At 59.5% G+C, this 23,134-nt stretch overlaps 1 protein-coding gene and 1 long non-coding RNA gene across 3 annotated transcripts; one reads left to right on the forward strand and one right to left on the reverse strand.

Annotated features, from left to right (window-relative positions):
• Positions 1 to 660: 660 nt before the first annotated feature.
• On the forward strand, positions 661 to 2,670 carry LOC134471162 (uncharacterized). Its single transcript, XR_010040465.1, has 3 exons — positions 661 to 796; positions 1,277 to 1,431; positions 2,372 to 2,670. It is a non-coding gene; the product is annotated as an uncharacterized LOC134471162 (long non-coding RNA).
• Positions 2,671 to 4,063: 1,393 nt separating this feature from the next.
• Positions 4,064 to 11,281, reverse strand: Yju2 (YJU2 splicing factor homolog). 2 transcript variants are annotated; one of them, XM_023562962.2, is made up of 8 exons: positions 11,183 to 11,281; positions 10,512 to 10,612; positions 9,123 to 9,267; positions 8,588 to 8,722; positions 8,117 to 8,298; positions 6,707 to 6,821; positions 5,447 to 5,579; positions 4,064 to 4,380 (listed from the first exon to the last, which is right to left on the reverse strand). In XM_023562962.2, the coding sequence occupies exons 1-8, from the start codon at positions 11,204 to 11,206 to the stop codon at positions 4,268 to 4,270; spliced, it is 948 nt and encodes a 315-aa protein (XP_023418730.2). In that variant the 5' UTR covers positions 11,207 to 11,281; the 3' UTR covers positions 4,064 to 4,267. The 2 variants fall into 2 exon arrangements, with proteins under 2 accessions (XP_023418730.2, XP_063085262.1); XM_063229192.1 differs by lacking the exon at positions 5,447 to 5,579.
• Positions 11,282 to 23,134: the final 11,853 nt, after the last annotated feature.

A 23,134-nucleotide genomic window follows, 5' to 3' on the forward strand; every position in this document is an offset into this window, starting at 1 on the left:
GCAGGCGAGGGAGAGCCCAGCTCCGGAGAGGCCTCGGGGGACAGCGGCGCCCCACAGGGCAATGAGTGCCGGGCGCACCCCGGTGCCCCCAGGGCGCAGGACACCCGCGTAAGCGGGCGGACTTTTCCGCCTCCCCCCACCCCCGAAGCTCAGGGGGGTCCCTAGCTGGGATCCCCTCCCCAGTTAGCCCAGGACGCCCCGGTTCTCGGTGTCTCTCGCCGCTGGGGCCCCTGGGGCGCGCGCAAAGTTGAGCGCTGGGGACGTTGACCCGGGCCGGGGCACCCTCTGCTGCTCTGCTCCGTGCCCCAGGGGGCTGCGGGGCGTCCTCATGCCAAGGTCCCTGCGGTCAGCTGGCTCGATCAGCCCCAGCCAGCCGCACAAAGGGAAATAAAATCCCCTGCAATCCGCGCTCCGCTTTCGGGGACTTTGCCGGCGCGCGTCGCCGGGAGGGGGCACTTTGGGGAGGGCGCGGGCTGCACGGTCCCTGCCAACCCAGCCGGCCCCAGCTCAAGGCGTCCCCGCCCCCTGCGCCCCCTCGGAGGTGACGGAGACCTTCAGCCGCTCCTGAAGGGCGGGTAGCAGGATCAGGGAGAGCGAGTCTCGGGCGGAGACAGCTGGACCCGGACCCTGGACCAGGACGGGGTGGAGGAGGCGGAGCGCGGGGGACGGGCACCTCCCGGGGACAGTGGGTCGGTGCGGAGAAGAGGGGACTGGGACCCAGAGACCGCAAGAAGGGGTGACACTGGCCAGGGGGCCGCGAGGAGGGATTGAAAATCAGACCGAGTCCGAGCACCAGGTCAGCAGAGGGACCGCGTGGCCACCGGCAAGGCCCGGCAGGAGGTGGCGCCTTTCCCGCCTCCCTCCCTTCCTCCCTCCCGGGGGACTCGCGGCAGCCTGGGGGACGGGAGGGCAGAGCCCGCGGGGGCCTGGCGGCCTCGCATCTGTCCCTTTGTGGCTCCGGTGGAGGCCCGGTGAGCAGAGCCCTCGGGCCTGGCCATTTGTCACCGACAGCTGCTGGAGTCAGGGGACTGGGGGGCAGCAGCCAGTTAGACAGCACAATCTTTTCTTTCCTTAAAGGGACCTTGCTGATGTCCCCTTAAAGACAGGGGCGGGGAAAGGCTGGGGACCCCGGGGTCCTTGTTCCTGGCTCCCCCTGAAGTACACCTTGGAACGGAACAAATGCCGGGCAGCCCTTGGGGCCGGGAGCTCCGAGACACGGATAACAGGGGAGCTGGAGGGGGGTCTGCAGCTGCCTCTGCCTTGGTTTCCCTCATAGGACAAACCAGGCCAAGCTTGGGGACACCGACCTCTAATCCCAGCACTTGGGAGGCAGAGGCAGGAGGATCACCACCAGGATGAAGCCAGCCTGCGATCAAGGAGATCAAGGGCAGCCTGGACCACCAAGCAGGGCTGTCTTAAAACAAAAAGCAGGTGAGGCTTCCTCCAAGAGCACCCAGAGAGCTGGGAGGAGGCTCCTCGGCAAGGATGTTTACACAGGGTCTCCCTTTTACAGGAGGAGAAACTGAGGCACAGAGGGAGGGGCGTTATTCAGGGACCCAGGGGACCCTTTGGGCCTGGCTTTTGTGTAGCAGGTCCCTAGGAGTCTCTTTGTGGGAACCAGAGTTCTCCCTTTCTGCTCCTCCACTGGCCCATTTCACAGGTGGGGAAACTGAGGCCCACAGCCCAGAAGACAGAGCCTTGACACTCCCCTTACCTCCCTCTCTGCGGCACATCTGCCCAGTTTCAGACCAGTTGAACCTGCTGCCCCCAGGTGGCATTCCCTACCTCCCTGCTGACTGCCCCCCCTCCCCCCTGAGGGACCTGGACCAGGCAGTGTGTCCAGGGGCACTGGGGAGCAAGCCCTGTAATTGTCCTATTTTCTGTCAGCCGCGAGGTGATTCCCAGCTCTGGCTGAGCTGCTGACAGATTGCTCCAGCCCGAGGTGTCTATGCCAGTAAACTCGGCCGGATGTATAAATATTTGAAAGCGCCTGCTAATTACAAGCAGCGGCTGGCATAGCAATCAGGGCGCCCCGGGCGGAATCAAATAGCGTTTGACTTCCCAGGCCTTTGAGCTGTTTTCTAGGGGCTCAAAGCTCCCTGGGCGAAGAGGGGGCGGAGTCTGGGGGCCCCTCATCCCACTGGAGGCATCTGACCACCAGGTGGGGCTCAGTGTCCTGCAAACCCCGTTCCCCCTAGCAATCAGGTCCTAAACCCCCAGTCCCTGTGTCCTTGGAGTGACCACGTTCTCCCCCAAATCGAGACAGTAGCTGCACCCCCGTGAGCCACAGATACGCATCTTGATTTGGGGGGCTGTTTTGCTGTATGATATAATCCCTACACCCTAGAGCTTATACCCTGTGTTCCCCCAGGACTGGGGAATGAACCTGGGCCTGCTTTTGGCTGGGTTTGGCTGTCCTGAATTCTCCGGAGCCCAGGCCATCGCTGACTGCTCGCCATCCTCCTGCCTCGGACTCCTGACCACAGCTAAAGCAGGTGTGCACCACCGTGGCCACCACACCTGGGCGTCCTCACAGGACGGGGAGAGGCTCAGGGGCGAGGGCTCTCTGGGTGCACACACTGACACACACACACACTTGCGCATGCACCCCAACTACACATGAACAGTTATTGTGGCTCTTAATATATTGGCACAGCTGAGTAACAAGCACCACTATCTATTTCTGTGACAGTTTGATCATCTCCAAAAGAAGCCCCACATCCAATCAGCAGTCACTTACCCCCTCCCCACCTGGCACCCCAAGGTCACTTCCCCTTTCTGGAAGCACCTGTCTGGTGTTCCCTGTCCGCAGAGCCCACCCTGGGACCTCTGTCTCTGGCTGAGGTCACCACCAAGGCCTCCTCGGCAGGGAGTCTCACAGCAGGTGCTCAGCAGATACTTAGGCTGAGTGGGGGCTCACAAAGGAGGGGTGTCCTTAGCGAGGCCCCCTGTCTCTGGAACCCCTGGGACCCCAAACCTGGTGGGGGCCCGGGAGCTGTGGAACAGGTCGTGAAGGAGGTGGTGATCCCCTGTGGGGCTAAATCTACTGAGGGCAGACTCCATGGAGCACTCTGTAATCCCTGTACTCAGGAGGCTGAGGCAGGAGGGTCACTATGAAGTCAAGGCCTGGGCTGCAGACAGAGACTCTGACTCAAACAACACAGCAGAAGGACAGTGCGAGCCTGCTGGCCGGCGGCGGGTGGCCCTGGCTTAGGAGCTCTGGACCCTGCCTGCCTTTTTCCCTTGCCATGGACCTCTGCTAGCCAGCTGCTCATCCTGAGCTGCACCCCAGTCCTTTCCACTTCAGAGGGGGTATCTCTGAGGCGCCCCGGCTGAGCTGAAACTTGGGGTTCCCCTGCCTCAGCCTCCCAGATGACTGGATGACAGGCATGCACCACCACGCTCTGGCGTCCTCAATCCCTAGCTGTGTTAACTGCTGGTTAGAGGCCCCCAAGGGCCGAGGACTTAGCTCAGCAGCATAAGCACCTGCCTGGCCCAGTACCAAAAAAACAAAAAACAGGCCCCCAGTCACATGGGGACATGAGCCTCTCCCCAGGGCCCATGTGATGGGAGAGGCACGGGAGAGAAGCCAGTGACAACGGGCTCACAGGAGCGGGAAGAACAGGCCTGACACCCGGGCTGCCACCTCCCAGGCCCCATCTGACTGGGCAGGGTGGTACACAGCTTGGCTCATGCCAGGGCTCCCTGTCTGGCACCAGCCCAAGGCAGAGGGGTGAGGGGTGACAGCTGGCGAGGCGGTGGCAGGGACAGCCTGGTGCTGTGCCGGGCACGAGGCAGGGGGCAGGAGCAGGTGGCTCAGTACCCGAAAATTCCAAGGAGAAGCGGGTGGCACCTGCACACCTGACCTCTCCAGCTCTGTGCTGGAGGTGGCAACCCAAGGGTCCCGGCCTGCAGGGTTGGGAGCCAGGTGACCTTGGCCACTCTGCCATGGTGTGGGGGAGGCGAACACAATGGCTGCCCTGTGGACCCAACGAGACCCTCGCCAGTGCCACACGGGCCTCCACGTGGGGTCCTGGGCACAGAGGCCTCAGGGTCCCTGGACTCTTCGGGGTACCCAGCCCCGGACCGCACCTTTTATTGGTTCCAACAGCTCTGTGGCTGGGACAGAGGTGACCAGCGGACAGAGCAGGGCAGCACAGCCTTGACCTGGCAGCAGGGGGGACCTGGAGGCCACGGTAGCTTCGGAAGGCATCTTGACCTCTGTGTGCCTGCAGCTCTGGGGCCCGTGGCCGGGCGGGGTGCTGGGTCAGGCGCTGTTGTCACTGTCCTCACTGTCCCCGTAGGCTCCCAGCTGGCTCAGGGAAGACTGGCCAGGAGGATGTGGGGAGGGCTCGGCATCCTCTCGGCTCCCTGGGGCTCCTGCGGAGACAGGGGACATTGGCCGAGGGTGGCTGGGGACAGGGACAGCTCCTCTGCTCCCAGGGTAGGCCTGGGGTGGACAGTCCCTGGCATCTGTCTGGAGGCACCTGCCAGGTCCCACTGGGGGCGTGGGCAGTGCCTTGCAACCCCAGGGCACAAAGAAAAGGCACACAGCATTTCAAGGGCTGTTTCCATACAAGGATGGAACCCAGGGCCCCTGTGCTGAGCTCCCCATCCCAGCGCTTTTTAAATTTTGATCTGGAGACAGGGTCTGGCTAAGCTGCTCAGCTGACCAGACTGGCCTTGAATTTGTGACCCTCCTGCCTCAGCCTCCCAGAGCTCCTGGTGTGCATCACACCTGCTTACACGCCCCAGGCCTATGGAAGCGCCCTGCAGGGGCCCCACCTGGCAGGCCACCAGGCAGACCCGACAGAATGGTCCAGCTTCTGGGTGGGGGGCCCTGACAGTGGGCCAGGTCCAGGGTGCTGAGACAGACACCCAGACTGGGCCTGGGATGTGGGGACGCTGATTTCCTTCATGCTGGGGATGGGGAGGCAGTGTCTCGGGGTTATTTAGGGTTTAGAGATTCCTGTTCCTTTTCTAATTAAAAGATGAAAAAAACCACACAGCGCCTTACCCCTGTACCCCGTAATGTGGGAGGCTGAGGCAGGAAAACTGATTTCCAAGCCAGCCCAGTAACTTAACCACTTAGCGAGCCTGTTTCAAACTAAAAAGGGCCGGGTGTGGTGGCGCCCGCCTGTGATCCCTGCACTCTGGAGGCTGAGGCAGGAGGATCACTGTGACTTCAAGACCATCAGGGCTACAGGCCACACAGGGAGTTCGAGGCCATTCTGAATGTCAGGGTGAGACCCTGTCTCAAAACAGAAAGAAAAAACAGTAACAGCCGGGTTCCGTTCCTTGGATCAGAAAGAAGTGTGGACAGAAGAGGGGGCCCTCTGTCCTCCCTCCCCGCACAACTGCCTGGGGTCACCCCTCTGCCCCAGGAACCCAGAAACCCGGGGACGCTGCCGCCACCTAGCGGCCGATGTGGCAGGCGAGAACTGACCATGCCGGGAAGGGGCCTGGCCCTGCAGGCAGCCCGCGCCCTGCGCTGAGGTCCTGATCCTCTTCACCACCACCAAGCCAGACAGCTGTGACCTGCTGCACAGGCTTCCCGCCTTCCTCTTGGCCTCTGGGACCTGGAGGGACAGGGACATGGCTTGGGGGGACTTCCTGGCCCTGCTGATGCAGCCCGGCATCCCGGGGAGGTGGCCAGGCCTATGGGGTCCTCTGAACACCTGAGGGACCCTTCTGCCCTGAGCGGGGCCCTCAGGCCTCGTCCGCCCCCCTCCTACCCCCAGGCCTTGTGCGGCCCGAGCCCACTGTGCCTTCCCATCTGCAGCCCTTCACCCCCGCCAGCCCCTGCTCCAGGGCTGACTTCCCTCCCCTTCCCTGGCAAACTCCTACTCATCCCTCACACTGCAAGCCTGGTCCCATCCTCTGTGAAGCTAGGGAAGTGAGACCAGAGGGGATGCCACCTCTGATAGGGTGTCGTGAAAGGGCACCATTAAAGAGAGCCCCGTGTTGGGGGCCATAATGCCTGGTACTGCAGAGGCTGAGGCAGGAGAATCTCCAGTTTAAGTCAACAACGAGACTTTGCCCCAAAATCAAATGACGGGGAGGGGCAGCAAGCAAGGCGGACGTTTTCTATGTTTTGGAGGCCTGAGGAAAGGATGGGCTGGACTCTGGCTCAGCTGACCCTTTGTCAAGGTGGGGAGGAGGGCCCCACACCAGGGCACTCCTGCGGCTGCTCATGCAAAACCAAACAAAAACGCCGTGGTTTGTTCTTACTGTCTTTTTGAGGCAGGGTCTCACTGTGCAGCTCATGCCGGCCTTGAGACACTTTGTAGCCCAGGCTGGTCTCAAACTCACAATGATCCTCCTGCCTCAGCCTCCCCAGTGCTAGGATGACAGGCGTGCACCAGCACGCCCGGCTTTGTTGTGTCTTTTTGATACATAGTTTCACTGTGTAGTCTGGGCTGGCCTCAGATTTGCAGAGATCCTCTTGCCTCAGCCCCCCCGAGTGCAGGGTTCCAGGCAGGTGCCACATGCAGGCTCTACTTTAATTTCTATCATCGTGGCAAGGAGACACCTAGCCAGCGACCTGTGTCCCCTTGCACAGCAGCTTCCGCTGGCTGGCAAATGCCAGCCCAGAGTCCTGGGCACCTGACCTCCACCTTCACACCCCATGCAAGTGTGGAACCCTGGGCGCTGTGAGGACCAGGCTGCGGCCCTGCTCCCCACCTCCCGGCCCGGGGGGGCTCACCTCACACAGCATGGCGGTGGGCTGGGGCCGCGGGGCTGGCGGGGCGCGGGCAGCCTCGTCCTCTGAGTCCGAGTCCTCCAGGAGCCTCAGCCTCCGCTGCTCCTCCAGGAGCGCCCTGTGTGACAGAGCGCAGCGCTGGGCATACGCCACACAGGGATGGCACCCGGCCTGGCGGGGACCTTGCGCTGTCCTCACGCAGCAGTGCTGGGAAGGAAAAGGCACTGGGCGACAGTTCTGCAGGATGGGGACTGCGACCAGGGCCTTGGCACCGAGCTCCATCCCCAGCCAATTTTGAATATTGAAACAGGGCCTCCCTAAATTGCTAGGATTCCCAGGCTGGGCTTGAACTTGTGATCCTCCTGCCTCAGCCTTGCAGAGGGCTGGGATGACAAGCCTGATTAGATGTTTTGTTTTGGTTTTTTGTCTTTTTCCTTTTTATCGGTACCGGGGATCGAACTCACAACCGCCTGCTTGCAAGGCAGGTGCTTATGCCGCTGAGGTAAAGCCCCAGCCCCTTGATGAGATGTTTTAAAGTTAACCTTTCTAGCCAGGCAGGGAAGCACACAGCTGTCATCACAGACTTCAGGAGGTGAGACAGGACAGTCATTCTGAGTTGAAGGCCGGCTTGGGCTACGGAGTGCGTTTAAAAGCTACCCTGAACTACAGGAGAGACCTCTTCTCAACAACAAATAGTAATTGTAAGTAAATGACCAGTCCTGGGCAGCGCTGAGTGGTCGGGGGAGCTATAGCTGCCCATTTGGAACCCCGGCTGGGTACCTGGGCTGGGGCGCGTCCCGGGCAGTGTGACCTCAGTCCCTTGACCCTGGTGCTGGCTTGTCAACCTCCAGGGTGTGGGAGGGAGGGCAGGAGAAGTCGGAGCCAGCCCAGCACACACTGGGTGCTGTCACCGCAGTCACAGCGACACTAACCTGTCACTGGCACCTACTGTGTGCTGGCGAAGGGGGAAGCCATGCGGGGGCTGAGGGGAATGAAGCGCACCCCGCGTGGCCCCAGGCATGCGCCCCAGAAGCCCAGCCTAGCAAGCACGAGGCACTCGGCTCCCGCAAAACCACAGCAAGCCAGGTGTGGTGGTGCACACCTGCCATCCCGTTTCTCTGGGAGGCTGAGGCAGGAAGATCGCAGGTTTGAGCCCCACCTGGGAAACCTAGCAAACCCTGTCTCACGATACACAACAGTCAGGGGCTGACAGCTCGGCTCACGGCAAGCACCCTGGCTCCGGTGTCCAGCACTGGGACATGAACCCAGAGCCCGAAGCCCAACACCAGCCGCCAGGACGGGCAGCCTCCGTGCAGAGTTCACAGAGACACCCTGATGCAGACACCACGAGGGAGAAGGTGAGATGGGGTGTGGACGGGAGCCCCGGGGGAGGAGCGAGGGGCCCACACTCACGCTGTCTCCTGCTCGTCCTCTTCCTCCTGCTGCCGCCGCAGCTCCTCCTCCGAAAGCCGGTGCAGCCGCAGCATGGCCTCAAAGTCCACCTGCGCCTGGCGCTGGTTCAGGTCCTTGAGCTCCTGCAGGTTCTCCAGCACCTCCATCTCCAGCTTCGAGTCCTTGGTGCGGTTCTCCAGCACCTGCGGGTGGGTGTGCGGGGGTGCTGGGACCAGGCCTCCGGGGTCGCGGGGGAGCGCCCGCCCCAGCTGCCGGGCAGGACCTCAGCCTCCCGGGGGCACCTCTGCACTCGCCACAGGCACTTTCCCCTTGCTGGCTGCGGACACACGAGGTCCCCAGGGCCACGCACTGTCCCCCAGCCTGGGACGCCCCGCGCTCATCCTGACACCAGTCCCTTACAGAGAAACCCCCTCTTCTCCCGTGAGGCCAGGGGACGGGAGCCCTGTGCAGCCCGCAGCCCACCCTGCTCACCTTCATGGGATTGTTGAGCTCCTCGTCCTCCCGCTCCTTCTGCACCCGCTTCTCCTCCTCCTCCAGCAGCTTCTCGGCCTGGAAGTTGCGCGTGGCGCCGTGCTCCATGGTGTAGTCAGTGTTCTCGGGGTCTGTCTGGGGGGGGACGGCAATGTCACCCCTGTACAACGGAGGCCCTGTGGGGCAGCCTGCACCCCCACCCCATCCCCGGCTCCCCGTCCTGTCTGTCATCTCTTCCTTTTCTGGCTCCATGCTTTGGCAGAGACAGGGCCGTCTTTGTGGGGCCTCCAGCCCCCTGCAAAAAGCCCAGGCCTGGGCATTTTCGCTAGATTTTTACAGCACTGGGGTGGAACCCAGGGTCTTCGCTCTGAGCTACTCCATAGTCCTTTTTGTGTTTTATTTTGAGGTGGGGATTTGCAAAGGGACCCTCCTGCCTCAGCCTCCAGGGCTGGCAGCTCTCTGCCTGCATGAGCGAGGCTGCCTTGAACATGTCCCTCAGAGCTCTGTCTGCTCCCCAGGACTGCCTGGCCCGTACCTTGAAGGTGATCTCTGCCAGGCAGCGGGTGCACTTGATGTAGAAGCGGAAGATGGGCAGGCCCAGGTACACCTCGTTCTGCACCGTCTCCTTGCGGGCGTTGAACTTCTTGCCCTTGTAGATATACTCCCCGCATGTCTTGCACCTGGTGACAGGGGCGGCTGAGGGGCCTTGGGCTCTTATGCCCATTCCTCTAATGCACAAGATGAAAGCTGGCTGCTTGCCTGCCTCCAGACAGGGAGCTCCTCCTACACGAACAGCCTGCCCCAGAGAGCTCACAGATCGCTGCTGTCCTGTGCCGCCATCCTTGATCTCGCCTGTCTACCCACAAGTCACTTCCTTGGGAAACACCAGGCTGGGAGTTCACCAGTTGGGCCTTCCCTCGGGCCCGGGGGCATCACTCACCAAGGCTCTGCCAGCCTGGCCTCCCTCCTCCCAGCTGCCTAGATCCTAAGCTCCTACTGTGCCAGCAAATGCCACAGCCTCTTCTCGCCCCAGGGCCTTTGCACGGCACCATCTGCAGCCTATGACTCTTTGTCCCCCAGGCCTCAGCTTCCGACATCACCCCCATCCTGGCTGGAACGCCTTCCCTCTCCGACTAGGCCAGTCATGCCCTCCCCTCCGACTTCCAGGTCTCACTGAATGTGAGACAACCCCAGGATGAATTTAGGTCCCTGGTGTGCAGTGTGGACGTGGCACACAGCAGGTTCCCAAGAAATGGAAGCTGCAGAATCAACAGAGAACAGCCAGGTGGACACAGAGACTTTCTGAGTTTCGCTGGTCCAAAGGAGACTTAGAAGTGGGTTGTGGTGGCACACGCCTGAATCCCAGCCCTTGGGATGCTGAGGCATGGGAAGGAGTGAATGAGAGACCAGCCTGAGCTGCACAGCAAGCCCCTGTCTTGAAAAATCAAAGTGGAAAAAAAAAACCAAAGGGCTCTGCCTGGCTGGGAATGAGCCTGTGGAGACTTTGAAAGGAAACCAGCTGTGTGATCCGGGGCTGGGGGATCACAGATGTGAAGGGAGCAGGCTCAGGCGGAGGATGGTGGCCTGTCTGGGGGTAAAGATAATACAGGATTGCACGGGCAGTCAGGAACCGGGCATGCGGGGCTGAGGTAGAGGCTGCAGTGAGTGCAAAGGCTCTGAGGCAGAGCCGGGCTCTCCTGTGCTGTGAAGGGGCAGAGGCATGCCCACAGGGCCCCATTGCTGCAGCCACACATTCGCCAGTGATTCCATGATTCTGACCTCAGGCAGCAGGTGGTGCTCCTGGGGGATTCTGGGAGCTCAGGGCCTTTAGTCCTGGGGTGGGGGAGCAAGGCCTGGTCCAGCACTGGCTGAATGCACTGGCCACCTCTGCGGTCACAGGTCCCTCTGAGTGACCCACACATACCTCATGTTGAAGGGAGCCATAAGCCGCACCACGTACTGCCGGTCCTTGGGGAGCTTGAGCTTGGGGATCTTCGAGGGGTCGAAGTCCGGTGGGTAGTATTTCTGCGGGGGGGGGGGGGGGGAGAAGCAGTCAGGGCTGGCAGGGGAGGACATGGGCAGAGGGAAAAGGGGCACCCAGGAGCACCCCAAGCTCGGTAATTTGCAAGGAGCCCTCACTGGTTTCAGCCTCTATGCATGCTCACAGCTGTGTTCAACTACAACCAAACCCATCAGGCTCGGCCAAACCCAGGGGCACAGCTGGGGTGAGGGGACGGAGCAACCTTCCACATCCTTCTTCCAGGAGATCACTGGGTCATCTGATTTCCCCAAAGAACAACGACAACACACATGAGATCCTGCTACCCTGGGCAGCTCCTGGGGACCTGGTCACCAAGTCCCTTTCTGGCTGGCACCGAGACTCCTGACGCCCCCCTCCTCCCATACCGAGGACAGAACCCAGCACCGTCACATTGAGCTCCATCCCCAGTCCTTCCCAGTTTTTATTTCAAGACATGGCCTCACTCTGTAACCCAGGCTGGGCCCGAGCTGAGACTCCTCCTGTCTCGACCTCCCAGAGTGCTGCGATGACAGATGTGTGCCGCCATGTCGCCTTTAAAACGGGCAGTCACTTACATTTAGAACTTTGCGCTCAGACATGTTGGCTGCCTCCTTTTCTGACCGCTCTGGAGAACTGATCCGGTACTTAACAAGCTTCTCTAGCAATGCCTTGCACTTCCGTAAACGTCACTTCCTCCTTCCTCTCATTCGCTACCACACACATAGCTGCCTTTGCCATTGGCTACAATGTCAGTTTATCAAACGGTGAGCGCGTCCGTATTCCCTCCGGAGTTGCAACCTCAGTCACACGAAATAAAGGTTCCGGGAATCTTGTGGGTTTCAACTATTTGGGAGCCCGAGGCAGGAGGATCGCGGCGTGTTCAAGGCCAGCCTGGCTTACATAGTGAGACCGTGTCTCAAAATAAAAAATAAATAAACATCAGTCTCCAAACACACAAATGTCCTGCCAATGTCTGTCTGTTTCTTCCTTTTGATCAGGCCAGCCCACTCGTTCCTTCCCAAGCCTCCTCTTTCCTTTCATAAATATCTATTCTATGTTTTGTACTCCTTGCTTAGGCTCAAATGGAATTTCTAGTTTTAATTTTCTCAGGAATCTTCACACCGATTTCCATAGTACTTCACTAGTTTACATTACGGCCAAAGAGTCAGAAGAGTCCCTCTTTTCCCTTGGACTCGCCAGCACTTTTGATTTGTTTCGTTTTTGTTTTTTTCAGTCAGGGGCTTGACCCCGCCTGGATCCTCCTGCCTCAGCCTCCGGAGTGTTGGAGTTTCAGATGTGTGCCACCAGCCTGGCGGATTTTCATTGACTGAATGAAAAGTCTGTCATCATTAAGGCGCCTCAAGAGTTTGCCATGAGGCATGAGGGGTGACACTGGCCAGGGGTCCACCAGGGGGGATTGAAAATCAGCCAGAGTCTGAGCACCAGGCCAGCAGAGGGACCGTGTGGCCACCACGGAGGCCACTGGCAAGGCCCGGCAGGAGGTGGCACTGGCCTGGGCCAGCCCCTTCCCGGGGCGCCTTTCCCGCCTCCCTCCCTCCTGGGGGATTCGTAGCATCCTGGGGGACGGGAGGGCAGAGCCCCCGGGGGCCATGCTATCTGCGCCCCTCTGGTAGCCTCCCATCTGTCCCTTTGTGGCTCGGGTGGAGGCCCAGTGGGGAGAGGCCTCGGGCCTGCCCGTTTGTCACTGACACCTGCGTGGAGTCAGGGGACTGGGGGGCAACAGCAAGTTTGACAGCACCATCTTTTCTTTCCTTAAAGGGACCTTGCTGACGTCCACTTAATGACATGGCTGGGAAAGGCTGGGGACCCCGGGGTCCTTGCTCCTGGCTCCCCCTGAAGTACACCTTGGAACGGAACAAATGCCGGGCAGCCCTTGGGGCCGTGAGCTCCGAGACACGGATGACAGGGGAGCTGGAGGGGGGGTCTGCAGCTGCCTCTGCCGTGGTTTCCCTCATAGGACAAACCAGGCCAAGCTTGGGGACACCGACCTCTAATCCCAGCACTTGGGAGGCCGAGGCAGGAGGATCACCACCAGTATGAAGCCAGCCTGTGATCAAGGAGATCAAGGGCAGCCTGGACCACCAAGCAGGGCTGTCTTAAAACAAAAAGCAGGTGAGGCTTCCTCCAAGAGCACCCAGGGAGCTGGGGGGGAGGCTCCTCGGCACGGATGTTTACACAGGGTGTCCCTTTTACAGGTGGAGAAACTGAGGCACAGAGGGAGGGGCGTTACTCAGGGAACCAGGGTCCCCTTTGCGCCTGGCTTTTGTGTAGCAGGTCCCTAGGAGTCTCTTTGTGGAAACCAGAGTTCTCCCTTTCTCCTCCTCCACTGGCCCATTTCCCAGTCGGGGAAACTGAGGCCCACAGCCAAGAAGGCAAGAGGGCCTTGACACTCCCCTTACCTCCCTCTCAGCCCCACCTCTGTCCAGTCTCAGACCTGTTGAACCTGCTGCCTCCAGGCTGCCTTCCCTACCTTCCCGCTGGTTCCCCGCCCTCCCCGATGCAGGACCTGGACTAGGAGGTGTCACCAGGGGTGCTTGGGAGCATGCCAGGTGTTCATCCTGTTTTCTGTCAGCAGAGATGCCATTCCCAGGTCGGCAAGAGCTGCTGACAGATCCCTCAAGCCCAAGCTGTCTCGGGGTATAAATACTTTTATTCTTTTTTTGTCTTTTTCCTTTTTATCAATACCAGGGATCCAACTCACGACTGCCTGCTTGCAAGGCAGGCGCTTATGCCCCTGAGCTAAATCCCCAGCCCCTGAGGTATAAATATTGGAAGGTGCCTCCTAATTACACACCTTTGCTGGCCTAGCAATCAGGGCACCCTGGGCAGAATCAAATGACATTTGACTTCCCAGGCCTTTGAGCTGCTTTGTCGGGGATAGCCACTGCCTGTGTGGGGGGGTGGGGAGTCACCCCACTGGAGGCATCTGATCACCACATGGGGCTCAGCGTCGTAGAAACCCGGATCCCAGTTCCCTAGCACTCAGGTCCTAAACCCCCAGTCCCTGTGACCTTGGGGTGACCGTGCTCCCCCCAAAAACATGAACGTAGCTGTGTCCCGATGAGCCATAGCTCCCCATCTTGATTTGGGGGGCTGTTTTGCTTTATGAAATATAATCCTTACACACTAGAGCTCATAGCCTGCGTTCCCCCAGGACTGGGGACTGAACCTGGGCCTGCTTTTGGCTGGGTTTGGCTGCCCTGAATTCTCCACAGCCCAGGCCATTGCTGACTGCTCGACATCCTCCTGCCTCGGCCTCCTGAGCACAGCTAAGGCAGGTGTGCACCAGCGTGGCTGCCACCCCTGGGCGTCCTCACAGGAGGGGGAGAGGCTCAGGGATGAGGGCTCTCTGGGTGCACACACTGACACACACACACACACACACACACACACACACATGCGCACGCACCCCAACTATACAAGGAACAGTTAACAAGCACCGATATCTGTTTCGTGACAGTTTGGTCATCTCCAAAAGAAACCCCGCACCCAATTAGTAGCCACATGCCCCCTCCCCACCTGGTACCCCAAGGTCACTTCCCCTCTCTGGAAGCACCTGTCTGGTGTTCCCTGTCCGCAGAGCCCACCCTGGGACCTCTGTCTCTGGCTGAGGTCACCACCAAGGCCTCCTCGGCAGGGAGTCTCACAGCAGGTGCTCAGCAGATACTTAGGCTGAGTGGGGGCTCACAAAGGAGGGGTGTCCTTAGCGAGGCCCCCTGTCTCTGGAACCCCTGGGACCCCAAACCTGGTGGGGGCCCGGGAGCTGTGGAACAGGTCGTGAAGGAGGTGGTGATCCCCTGTGGGGCTAAATCTACTGAGGGCAGACTCCATGGAGCACTCTGTAATCCCTGTACTCAGGAGGCTGAGGCAGGAGGGTCACTATGAAGTCAAGGCCTGGGCTGCAGACGGAGACTCTCACTCAAACAACACAGCAGGAGAACAGTGCAAGCCTGCTGGCCGGCGTCGGGTGGCCCTGGCTTAGGAGCTCTGGACCCTGCCTGCCTTTTTCCCTTGCCATGGACCTCTGCTAGCCAGCTGCTCATCCTGAGCTGCACCCCAGTCCTTTCCACTTCAGAGGGGGTATCTCTGAGGCACCCCGGCTGAGCTGAAATTTGGGGTTCCCCTGCCTCAGCCTCCCAGATGACTGGATGGCAGGTGCACCACCACGCTCTGCTGTCCTCAATCCCTAGCTGTGTTAACTGCTGGTTAGAGGCCCCCAAGGGCCAAGGACTTAGCTCAGCAGCATAAGCACCTGCCTGGCCCAGTACCAAAAAAACAAAAAACAGGCCCCCAGTCACATGGGGACATGAGCCTCTCCCCAGGGCCCATGTGATGGGAGAGGCACTTGACAGAAGCTGGTGACCCCGAGCTCACAGGAGCGGGAAGACCAGGCCTGACACCCGGGCTGGCACCTCTCAGGCCCCATCTGACTGGGCAGGGTGGTACACAGCTTGGCTCATGCCAGGGCTCCCTGTCTGGCACCAACCCAAGGCAGAGGGGTGAGGGGTGACAGCTGGCGAGGCGGTGGCAGGGACAGCCTGGTGCTGTGCCGGGCACGAGGCAGGGGGCAGGAGCAGGTGGCTCAGTACCCGAAAATTCCAAGGAGAAGCGGGTGGCACCTGCACACCTGACCTCTCCAGCTCTGTGCTGGAGGTGGCAACCCAAGGGTCCCGGCCTGCAGGGTTGGGAGCCAGGTGACCTTGGCCACTCTGCCGCGGGCTGGGGGAGGCGAACACAATGGCTACCCTGTGGGCCCAACGAGACCCTCGCCAGTGCCACACGGGCCTCCACGTGGGGTCCTGGGCACAGAGGCCTCAGGGTCCCTGGACTCTTCGGGGTACCCAGCCCCGGACCGCACCTTTTATTGGTTCCAACAGCTCTGTGGCTGGGACAGAGGTGACCAGGGGACAGAGCAGGGCAGCACAGCCTTGACCTGGCAGCAGGGGGGACCTGGAGGCCACGGTAGCTTCGGAAGGCATCTTGACCTCTGTGTGCCTGCAGCTCTGGGGCCCGTGGCCGGTTGGGGTGCTGCGTCAGGCGCTGGTGTCACTGTCCTCACTGTCCCCGTAGGCTCCCAGCTGGCTCAGGGAAGACTGGCCAGGAGGATGTGGGGAGGGCTCGGGTCCCTGGGGCTCCTGCGGAGACAGGGGACATTGGCCGAGGGTGGCTGGGGACAGGGACAGCTCCTCTGCTCCCAGGGTAGGCCTGGGATGGACAGTCCCGGCCATCTGTCTGGAAGGCACCCGCCAGGTCCCACTGGGGGCGTGGGCAGTGCCTTGCAACCCCAGGGCACAAAGAAAAGGCACACAGCATTTCAAGGGCTGTTTCCGTACGAGGATGGAACCCAGGGCCCCTGTGCTGAGCTCCGCATCCCAGCGCTTTTTAAATTTTGATCTGGAGACAGGGTCTGGCTAAGCCGCTCAGCTGACCAGGTTGCCTCGAACTTGTGACCCTCCTGCCTCAGCCTCCCAGAGCTCACAGGTGTGCATCACACCTGCTTGCACGCCCCAGGCCTATGGAACCGCCCTGCAGGGGCCCCACCTGGCAGGCCACCAGGCAGACCCGACAGAATGGTCCAGCTTCTGGGTGGGGGGCCCTGACAGTGGGCCAGGTCCAGGGTGCTGAGACAGACACCCAGACTGGGCCTGGGATGTGGGGACTCCCATTTCCTTCATGCTGGGGATGGGGAGGCAGTGTCTCGGGGTTATTTAGGGTTTAGAGATTCCTGTTCCTTTTCTAATTAAAAGATGAAAAAAACCACACAGCGCCTTACCCCTGTACCCCGTAATGTGAGAGGCTGAGGCAGGAAAACTGATTTCCAAGCCAGCCCAGTAACTTAACCACTTAGCGAGCCTGTTTCAAACTAAAAAGGGCCGGGCGTGGTGGCGCCCGCCTGTGATCCCTGCACTCTGGAGGCTGAGGCAGGAGGATCACTGTGACTTCAAGACCATCAGCGCTACAGGCCACACAGGGAGTTCAAGGCCATTCTGAAGGTCAGGGTGAGACCCTGTCTCAAAACAGAAAGAAAAAACAAAAACAGCTGGGCTCCGTTCCCTGGACCAGAATGAAAGAGTGGACAGAAGAGGGGGCCCTCCACCCTCCTCCCCGCAGAACTGCCTGGGGTCACCCCCCCAACCCAGGAACCCAGAAACCCGGGGACGGTGCCATCACCTAGCGGCCGAATGTGGCAGTGGTTACTGACCATGGCTGGCCTGGCTTAGTAGTGTGTATTTGAGACATAGTTTCACTGTGCAGTTTGGGCTGGCCTCAGATTTGCAGAGATCCTCTTGCCTCAGCCTCCCGAGTGCAGGGTTACAAGCAGGTGCCACATGCAGGCTCTACTTTAATTTCTATCATCGTGGCAAGGAGACACCTAGGCGGCGACCTGCGTCCCCTTCCACAGCAGCTTCCCCTGGCTGGCAAATGCCAGCCCAGAGTCCTGGGCACCTGACCTCCACCTTCACACCCCATGCAAGTGTGGAACCTGGGCCCTGTGGGGACAAGGCTGCGGCCCTGCTCCCCACCTCCCGGCCTGGGCGGGCTCACCTCACACAGGATGTCAGTGGGATGGGGCCGCGGGGCTGGCGGGGTGCGGGCAGCCTCGTCCTCTGAGTCCGGGTCCTTCAGGAGCGTCAGCCTCTGTTGCTCCTCCAGGAGCGCCCTGTGTGACAGAGCGCAGGGCTGAGCATGCGCTATACACTGACGGTGACACTATCCTGTAGTGACAGGGCACTGCCAGTAACCTGGCACTTACTGTGTGCTGGGGACGGGGGAAGCCATGCGGGGGCTGAGGGGAATGAAGCGCACCCCGCGTGGCCCCAGGCATGCGCCCCAGAAGCCCAGCCTAGCAAGCACGAGGCACTCGGCTCCCGCAAAACCACAGCAAGCCAGGTGTGGTGGTGCACACCTGCCATCCCGTTTCTCTGGGAGGCTGAGGCAGGAAGATCGCAGGTTTGAGCCCCACCTGGGAAACCTAGCAAACCCTGTCTGAAGATAGACCACAGTCAGGGGCTGACAGCTCGGCTCACGGCAAGCACCCTGGCTCCGGTGTCCAGCACTGGGACATGAACCCAGAGCCCGAAGCCCAACACCAGCCGCCAGGACGGGCAGCCTCCGTGCAGAGTTCACAGAGACACCCTGACGCAGACACCACGAGGGAGAAGGTGAGATGGGGTGTGGACGGGAGCCCGGGGGAGGAGCGAGGGGCCCACACTCACGCTGTGATTCAGTCCTCCTCCTCCTCCTGTCTCCGCTGCTCCTCCTCCAAAAGCTGGAGCAGCCACAGCCTGGCTTTGTGGTCCACCTGCGCCTGGCCCGCTGGATGAGGTCCTTGAGCTCCTGCAGGTTCTCCAGCACCTCCAGCACCTCAATGTCCAGCTTCGAGTCCTTGGTGCTTGTTACTCAGCTGTGCCAATATATTAAGAGCCACAATAACTGTTCCATGTGTAGTTGGGGTGCACGTGCAAGTGTGTGTGTGTGTCAGTGTGTGCACCCAGAGAGCCCTCATCCCTGAGCCTCTCCCCCTCCTTTGAGGACGCCCAGGGGTGGCAGCCACGCTGGTGCCCACCTGCCTTAGCTGTGCTCAGGAGGCCGAGGCAGGAGGGTGGTGAGCAGTCAGCGATGGCCTGGGCTCCGGAGAATTCAGGGCAGCCAAACCCAGCCAAAAGCAGGCCCAGGTTCAGTCCCCAGTCCTGGGGGAACGCAGGGTATGAGCTCTAGGGTGTAGGGATTATATCATACAGCAAAACAGCCCCCCAAATCAAGATGGTTAGCTATGGCTCACCAGGGCGCAGCTATTGTCCCATATTTGGGGAGAACGCGGTCACCCCAAGGTCACAGGGACTGCGGGTTTAGGACCTGAGTGCTAGGGAACTGGGAACCAGGTTTTCAGGAGGCTGAGCCCCACCTGGTGGTCAGATGCCTCCAGTGGGGTGAGGGCCGCCCAGACTCCCCACCTCCCTCCGCAGGGAGTGGTGAGCCCCGACAAAGCAGCTCAAAGGCCTGGGAAGTCAAATGCCATTTGATTCTGCCCGGGGCGCCCTGATTGCTATGCCAGCGCGGTGCATAATTGGGAGGCGCCTTCAAATATTTATACCTCGGCCCTGATTACTGGCAGAGACAGCTGGGGCTTGACAGATCTGTCAGCAGCTCAGCCAGAGCTGGGAATCGCCTCGAGTCTGACAGAAAACAGGACAATTACCCCCTCATGCTCCCCAGCGCCCCTGGGGACACCTCCTGGTCCAGGTCCCAAAGTGGAGAGGTCGGGGAGCCAGCGGGGAGGTAGGGAATGCCGCCTGGGGGCAGCAGGTTCAACAGGTCTGAGACTGGGCCAGTGGAGGAGCAGAAAGGGAGAACTCTGGTTCCCAGGAAGAAACTCTTAGGGACCTGCTACACAAAAGCCAGGCGCAAAGGGGACCCTGGTTCTCTGAGTAACGCCCCTCCCTCTGTGCCTCAGTTTCTCCTCCTGTAAAAGGGAGACCCCGTGTAAACATCCGTGCCGAGGAGCCTCCCCCCAGCTCCCTGGGTGCTCTTGGAGGAAGCCTCACCTGCTTTTTGTTTTAAGACAGCCCTGCTTGGTGGTCCAGGCTGCCCTTGATCTCCTTGATCCCAGGCTGGCTTCATACTGGTGGTGATCCTCCTGCCTCGGCCTCCCAAGTGCTGGGATTAGAGGTCGGTGTCCCCAAGCTTGGCCTGATCTGTCTGATGAGGGAAACCAAGGCAGAGGCAGCTGCAGACAGCACCTCCAGCTCCCCTGTTATCCGTGTCTCGGAGCTCACGGCCCCAAAGGCTGCCCGGCACTTGTTCCATTCCAAGGTGTACCTCAGGGGGAGCCAGGAGCAAGGACCCCGGGGTCCCCAGCTTTTCCCAGCCCCTGTCTTTAAGGGGACGTCAGCAAGGTCCCTTTAAGGAAAGAAAAGATTGTGCTGTCTAACTGGCTGCTGCCCCCCAGTTCCCTGACTCCAGCAGCTGTTGGTGACAAACGGCCAGGCCCGAGGCCTCTGCCCACCCTGCCTCCACCCGAGCCACAAAGGGACAGATGCGAGGCTGCCAGGTGGGCGCAGATAGCATGGCCCCCTCGGGCTCTGCCCTCCTGTCCCCCAGGCTGCCGTGAGTCCCCCGGGAGGGAGGCGGGAAAGGCGCCCGGGAAGCGGCCAGCCCAGGCCAGTGCCACCTCCTGCCGGGCCTTGTCAGTGGCCTCCGCGGTGGCCACGCGGTCCCTCTGCTGGCCTGGTGCTCGGACTCTGGCTGATTTTCCATCCCCCGCGCGGCCCCCTGGCCAGTGTCACCCCTTATGGTGGTCCCCGGTCTCTGGGTTCCTGTCCCCTCTGCTCCGCACCGCCCTCCCCAAAGTGTGCCCTTTCTGTGGCGCGCACCAGCGAAGTCCTCGAAAGCAGAGCGCGGATTGCAGGGGACTTTATTTCCCTTTGTGTGGCTGGCCGGGGCTGATCGAGCCAGCTGACCCAAGGCGCGGAGCAGAGCAGCAGAGGGTGCCCCAGCCTGGGTCCCCTTGCCCAGCACCCAACTTTGCGCGTGCCCCAGAGGAGCCGGCAGCGAGAGACCCCGAGAACCAGGACGTGTGCGCGGTCGCGGGGTGCTGGGGGAGCGGGGGCACCCCAAGAGAGGGAGAGACAGAGAGACACACCGCTGCTCCATCTGATTGCCTCCTCCTGGCCCCCTAAACAGCCCAGCAGGCACTGCCATGGGGGGTTCCCCTTCTATTTTTTCCGTTTTAATTCGGCCCCCCCCACCATGGGAGTGAAACCTGGGCTTCACTCTGAGCTCCATCCCCAGCGTTTTATTTATTTATTTAGTTGGTTATTAAATTTTGAGACAAGGTCTCCCCTAAGTTGCTCGGCCTGAGGCCCACTTTGAGCCCCTCCTGCCTCAGCCTCCCCTGGTGCGGGATGAAAGGTGCCTCCGGCAGCTCCCGCCTTCTTCCTGGCCGTCACACGTGCTTTCCCCCGTGACTGTTGACTCTGTGTGTGGCAAGTGGAAACTGAGGCTCCAGGAGCGAGGTGACCTGCTCAAGGTCACAGAGCATCCACCCCAGTGTGGTACTGCTCTCCGTGGGGTCTTTTGCAGCCGCAAAGCCTCAGCTGAGGTCCCGGCTCTGAAGACTTGGGGACAGTGGCCAGGGCTGTGCTGTGTCATGGCTAAGAGCTCTGGGAGGAGAAGTGCAGGCGCAGATGCAGCCACCGTGTGGCCCTGGCCTGGTCACCGACCTTGTCTGTACTTTGGTGTCCTCAGCCGAGAAACAGGGATTCGGCATTGCCTGAAAGTTAGCATCACACACAGAAGTGACGCATTAGAATCACAGTGGCATCTGGTCATGTTTGTTTGTTTGTTTGTTTTTAGAGACAGCATATCTCTATGTAACCCACAGTGGGCTTCAACTGGAAATCCGCATGCCTCAGCCTCCCAGAGGCAACAATCCCAGGCCTTTGCCACCAATGCCTGGCTCAAATTTTTTTTTAAAGACAGTGTTTCTGTGTAATTCAGGCTAGATTTGAACTCACTACATAGTCCAGGTGGGCCTAAAACTTGTGATTTTCCTGCCTCGGCTTCCTGAGTGCTAAGATTACAGCCCTGAGTCACCACACTGGCGTTTGGTTTGTTTCTGAGCCAGGATCTCACTGTGTAATTCAGGCTTGTCTTGAACTACGTAGCCACGCTGGCCTTTAATTCACAGCATCCTCCTGTCTCAGCCTCTGGACACCTAGCTCAGATATTCAGATTGGGGAAAGGCCCGGGGCTGTAGCTTGGTGACAGAGTGACTGCTCAGCTAGCTTCTGTGGAGCCCTGGTGCCGTTCCCCGCACTAGGAGAAACAAGGCCCAGCGTGCACAGAAAGTGGTGGCCTTAACCCAGCCCGCAGGCAATGCGGGGTCCAGGCCTCAGCCCCTGCCCCCAGCACTCTCCGTGCCCTTTCTCCCCAGCAGAAGTGGACGCTGAGTATTGGAGAACTATTAGATGCCCAGCCTCACCCACCACCCTCAGATGTCGGCTACGTGGACCCCTGTGATACCCAGCGGGTCAACAGTGGTGAGTGCTAGGGCAGGGGACAGGTGAGCAGGTTCCAGGTACAGGTGGGCGCTGACTGGTGTCCTCGGCTTCCCAGAGCTGCCGTGCAGGGCAGTCCAGCTGTATGACACTCCCTACGAAGAGCAGGACCAGGAGCTGGAGGAGAACAGGGCTTCCCCCGGCCAGAGGCCTCCGCAGAGCCAGCTGCTCCCGGAGGATGAGCGGCCTGCCGATGAGTAGGACCAGCCCTGGGAGTGGAAGAAAGACCACATCTCCCTTTGTGGCCTGGGGTCCAGCATGTGGTTTTCTGCTGCGACCAGCAAGTGGGGCCTAGGCAAGGAATCCTGCCCCATGAATCCCACCCTGGTCTGGGGGAACTCTCTTCATGCCTGGGGATCTGCCTGCGGTTTCCTGCCAGGCCCAGCCTGTCGGGCCTAGGCACGGTCTGGGGGACCTCTCTCCCTCACTTGGAACAACACTTGAAGCTCAAAAAATAGGAGAATGACAAAACAAACGAAAGAACAAAATGCAACATAAATATCCGGCCCATCCCAAGAAAGCCTGGGAACCACATGCATAGAAGAAAACACATTCCACATACCTGAAATAATGGTAACTGAAATAAAGAAGGGACTCTGGGAAGCTTTACAGGAATTCAGACTAGAAATAATCTCTCAGGTAAAAGAAGAAATGATAAAAGAAATGAAGGAGATGCTGAACATACCTAAAGAAGACACAGTAAAAAAATTGGAGGACCTAAACAAACAGAGAGAATCCCTGGGTGAACAATATAAGAAACAAACAGAATACATAAAGCAGATGCAAAGAGATATACAGGAAATCAAAAACTCCATCAAAAGTTGTAAATACCGCCTCACTGAATGTGAAGATAGAATCTCAGACCTTGAAGGCCAGATTGCAGCTAGTGAACAGGAAAGGAAAGATCTTTAAAAATAATAAGAAATCAGGAATAACAATTCAACACCTGCAAGATGACACAAAGCGGAACAACATAAGGTTGATAGGGATAAATGACAAAGAAGGGGACAACGTAAAGGATGTCAAGAGGATATTTAGAGCAGTAATAGCTGAAAATTTCCCAAACACGAGATTACAAACTGATATCAAGATCAATGAAGCATATAGAACTCCAGAGAGCCATAACCAAAATAAAACTACACCCAGACACATAATAATGAACATCCCAAAAATTGAACAAAAAATAGAATATTAAAAGCTGTCAGAGAGAAAAGACAGAGCACCTATAAAGGAAAACCCATGAGAATCACAGCAGACTTCTCAGCACAAACAATAAAGTCAAGAAGAGCATGCAGTGAAGTATTCCAGTTCCTAAAGCAAAATGATTTCCAACCCAGGCTGATGTACCATGAAAAACTGTCCTTCAAATCAGTGGTGAAATAAGATACTTCCATGACAAACAACAGCTGAAGAATTTCATGATCAACAAGCCAACACTGCAAAGAA

The sequence above is a fragment of the Cavia porcellus genome, unplaced genomic scaffold (assembly GCF_034190915.1).
Source record: "Cavia porcellus strain 051 isolate PalLab524CR breed Dunkin Hartley unplaced genomic scaffold, mCavPor4.1 scaffold_17, whole genome shotgun sequence".
NCBI lineage: Eukaryota > Metazoa > Chordata > Mammalia > Rodentia > Caviidae > Cavia > Cavia porcellus.

Bases quoted from the DNA above. Each gene is read 5' to 3' on its own strand.
- Yju2 (XM_023562962.2), bottom strand. From the start codon at position 11,206: ATGTCTGAGCGCAAAGTTCTAAAT. The intron at 8,299-8,587 runs GTGAGCAGGGTG...ACCCACCCGCAG, and splicing joins AGCTCAACAATCCCATGAAG to GTGCTGGAGAACCGCACCAA. The intron at 4,381-5,446 runs GTCAGTTCTCGC...CTGTCTCCGCAG, and splicing joins CCAGGCCCCTTCCCGGCATG to GAGCCCCAGGGAGCCGAGAG.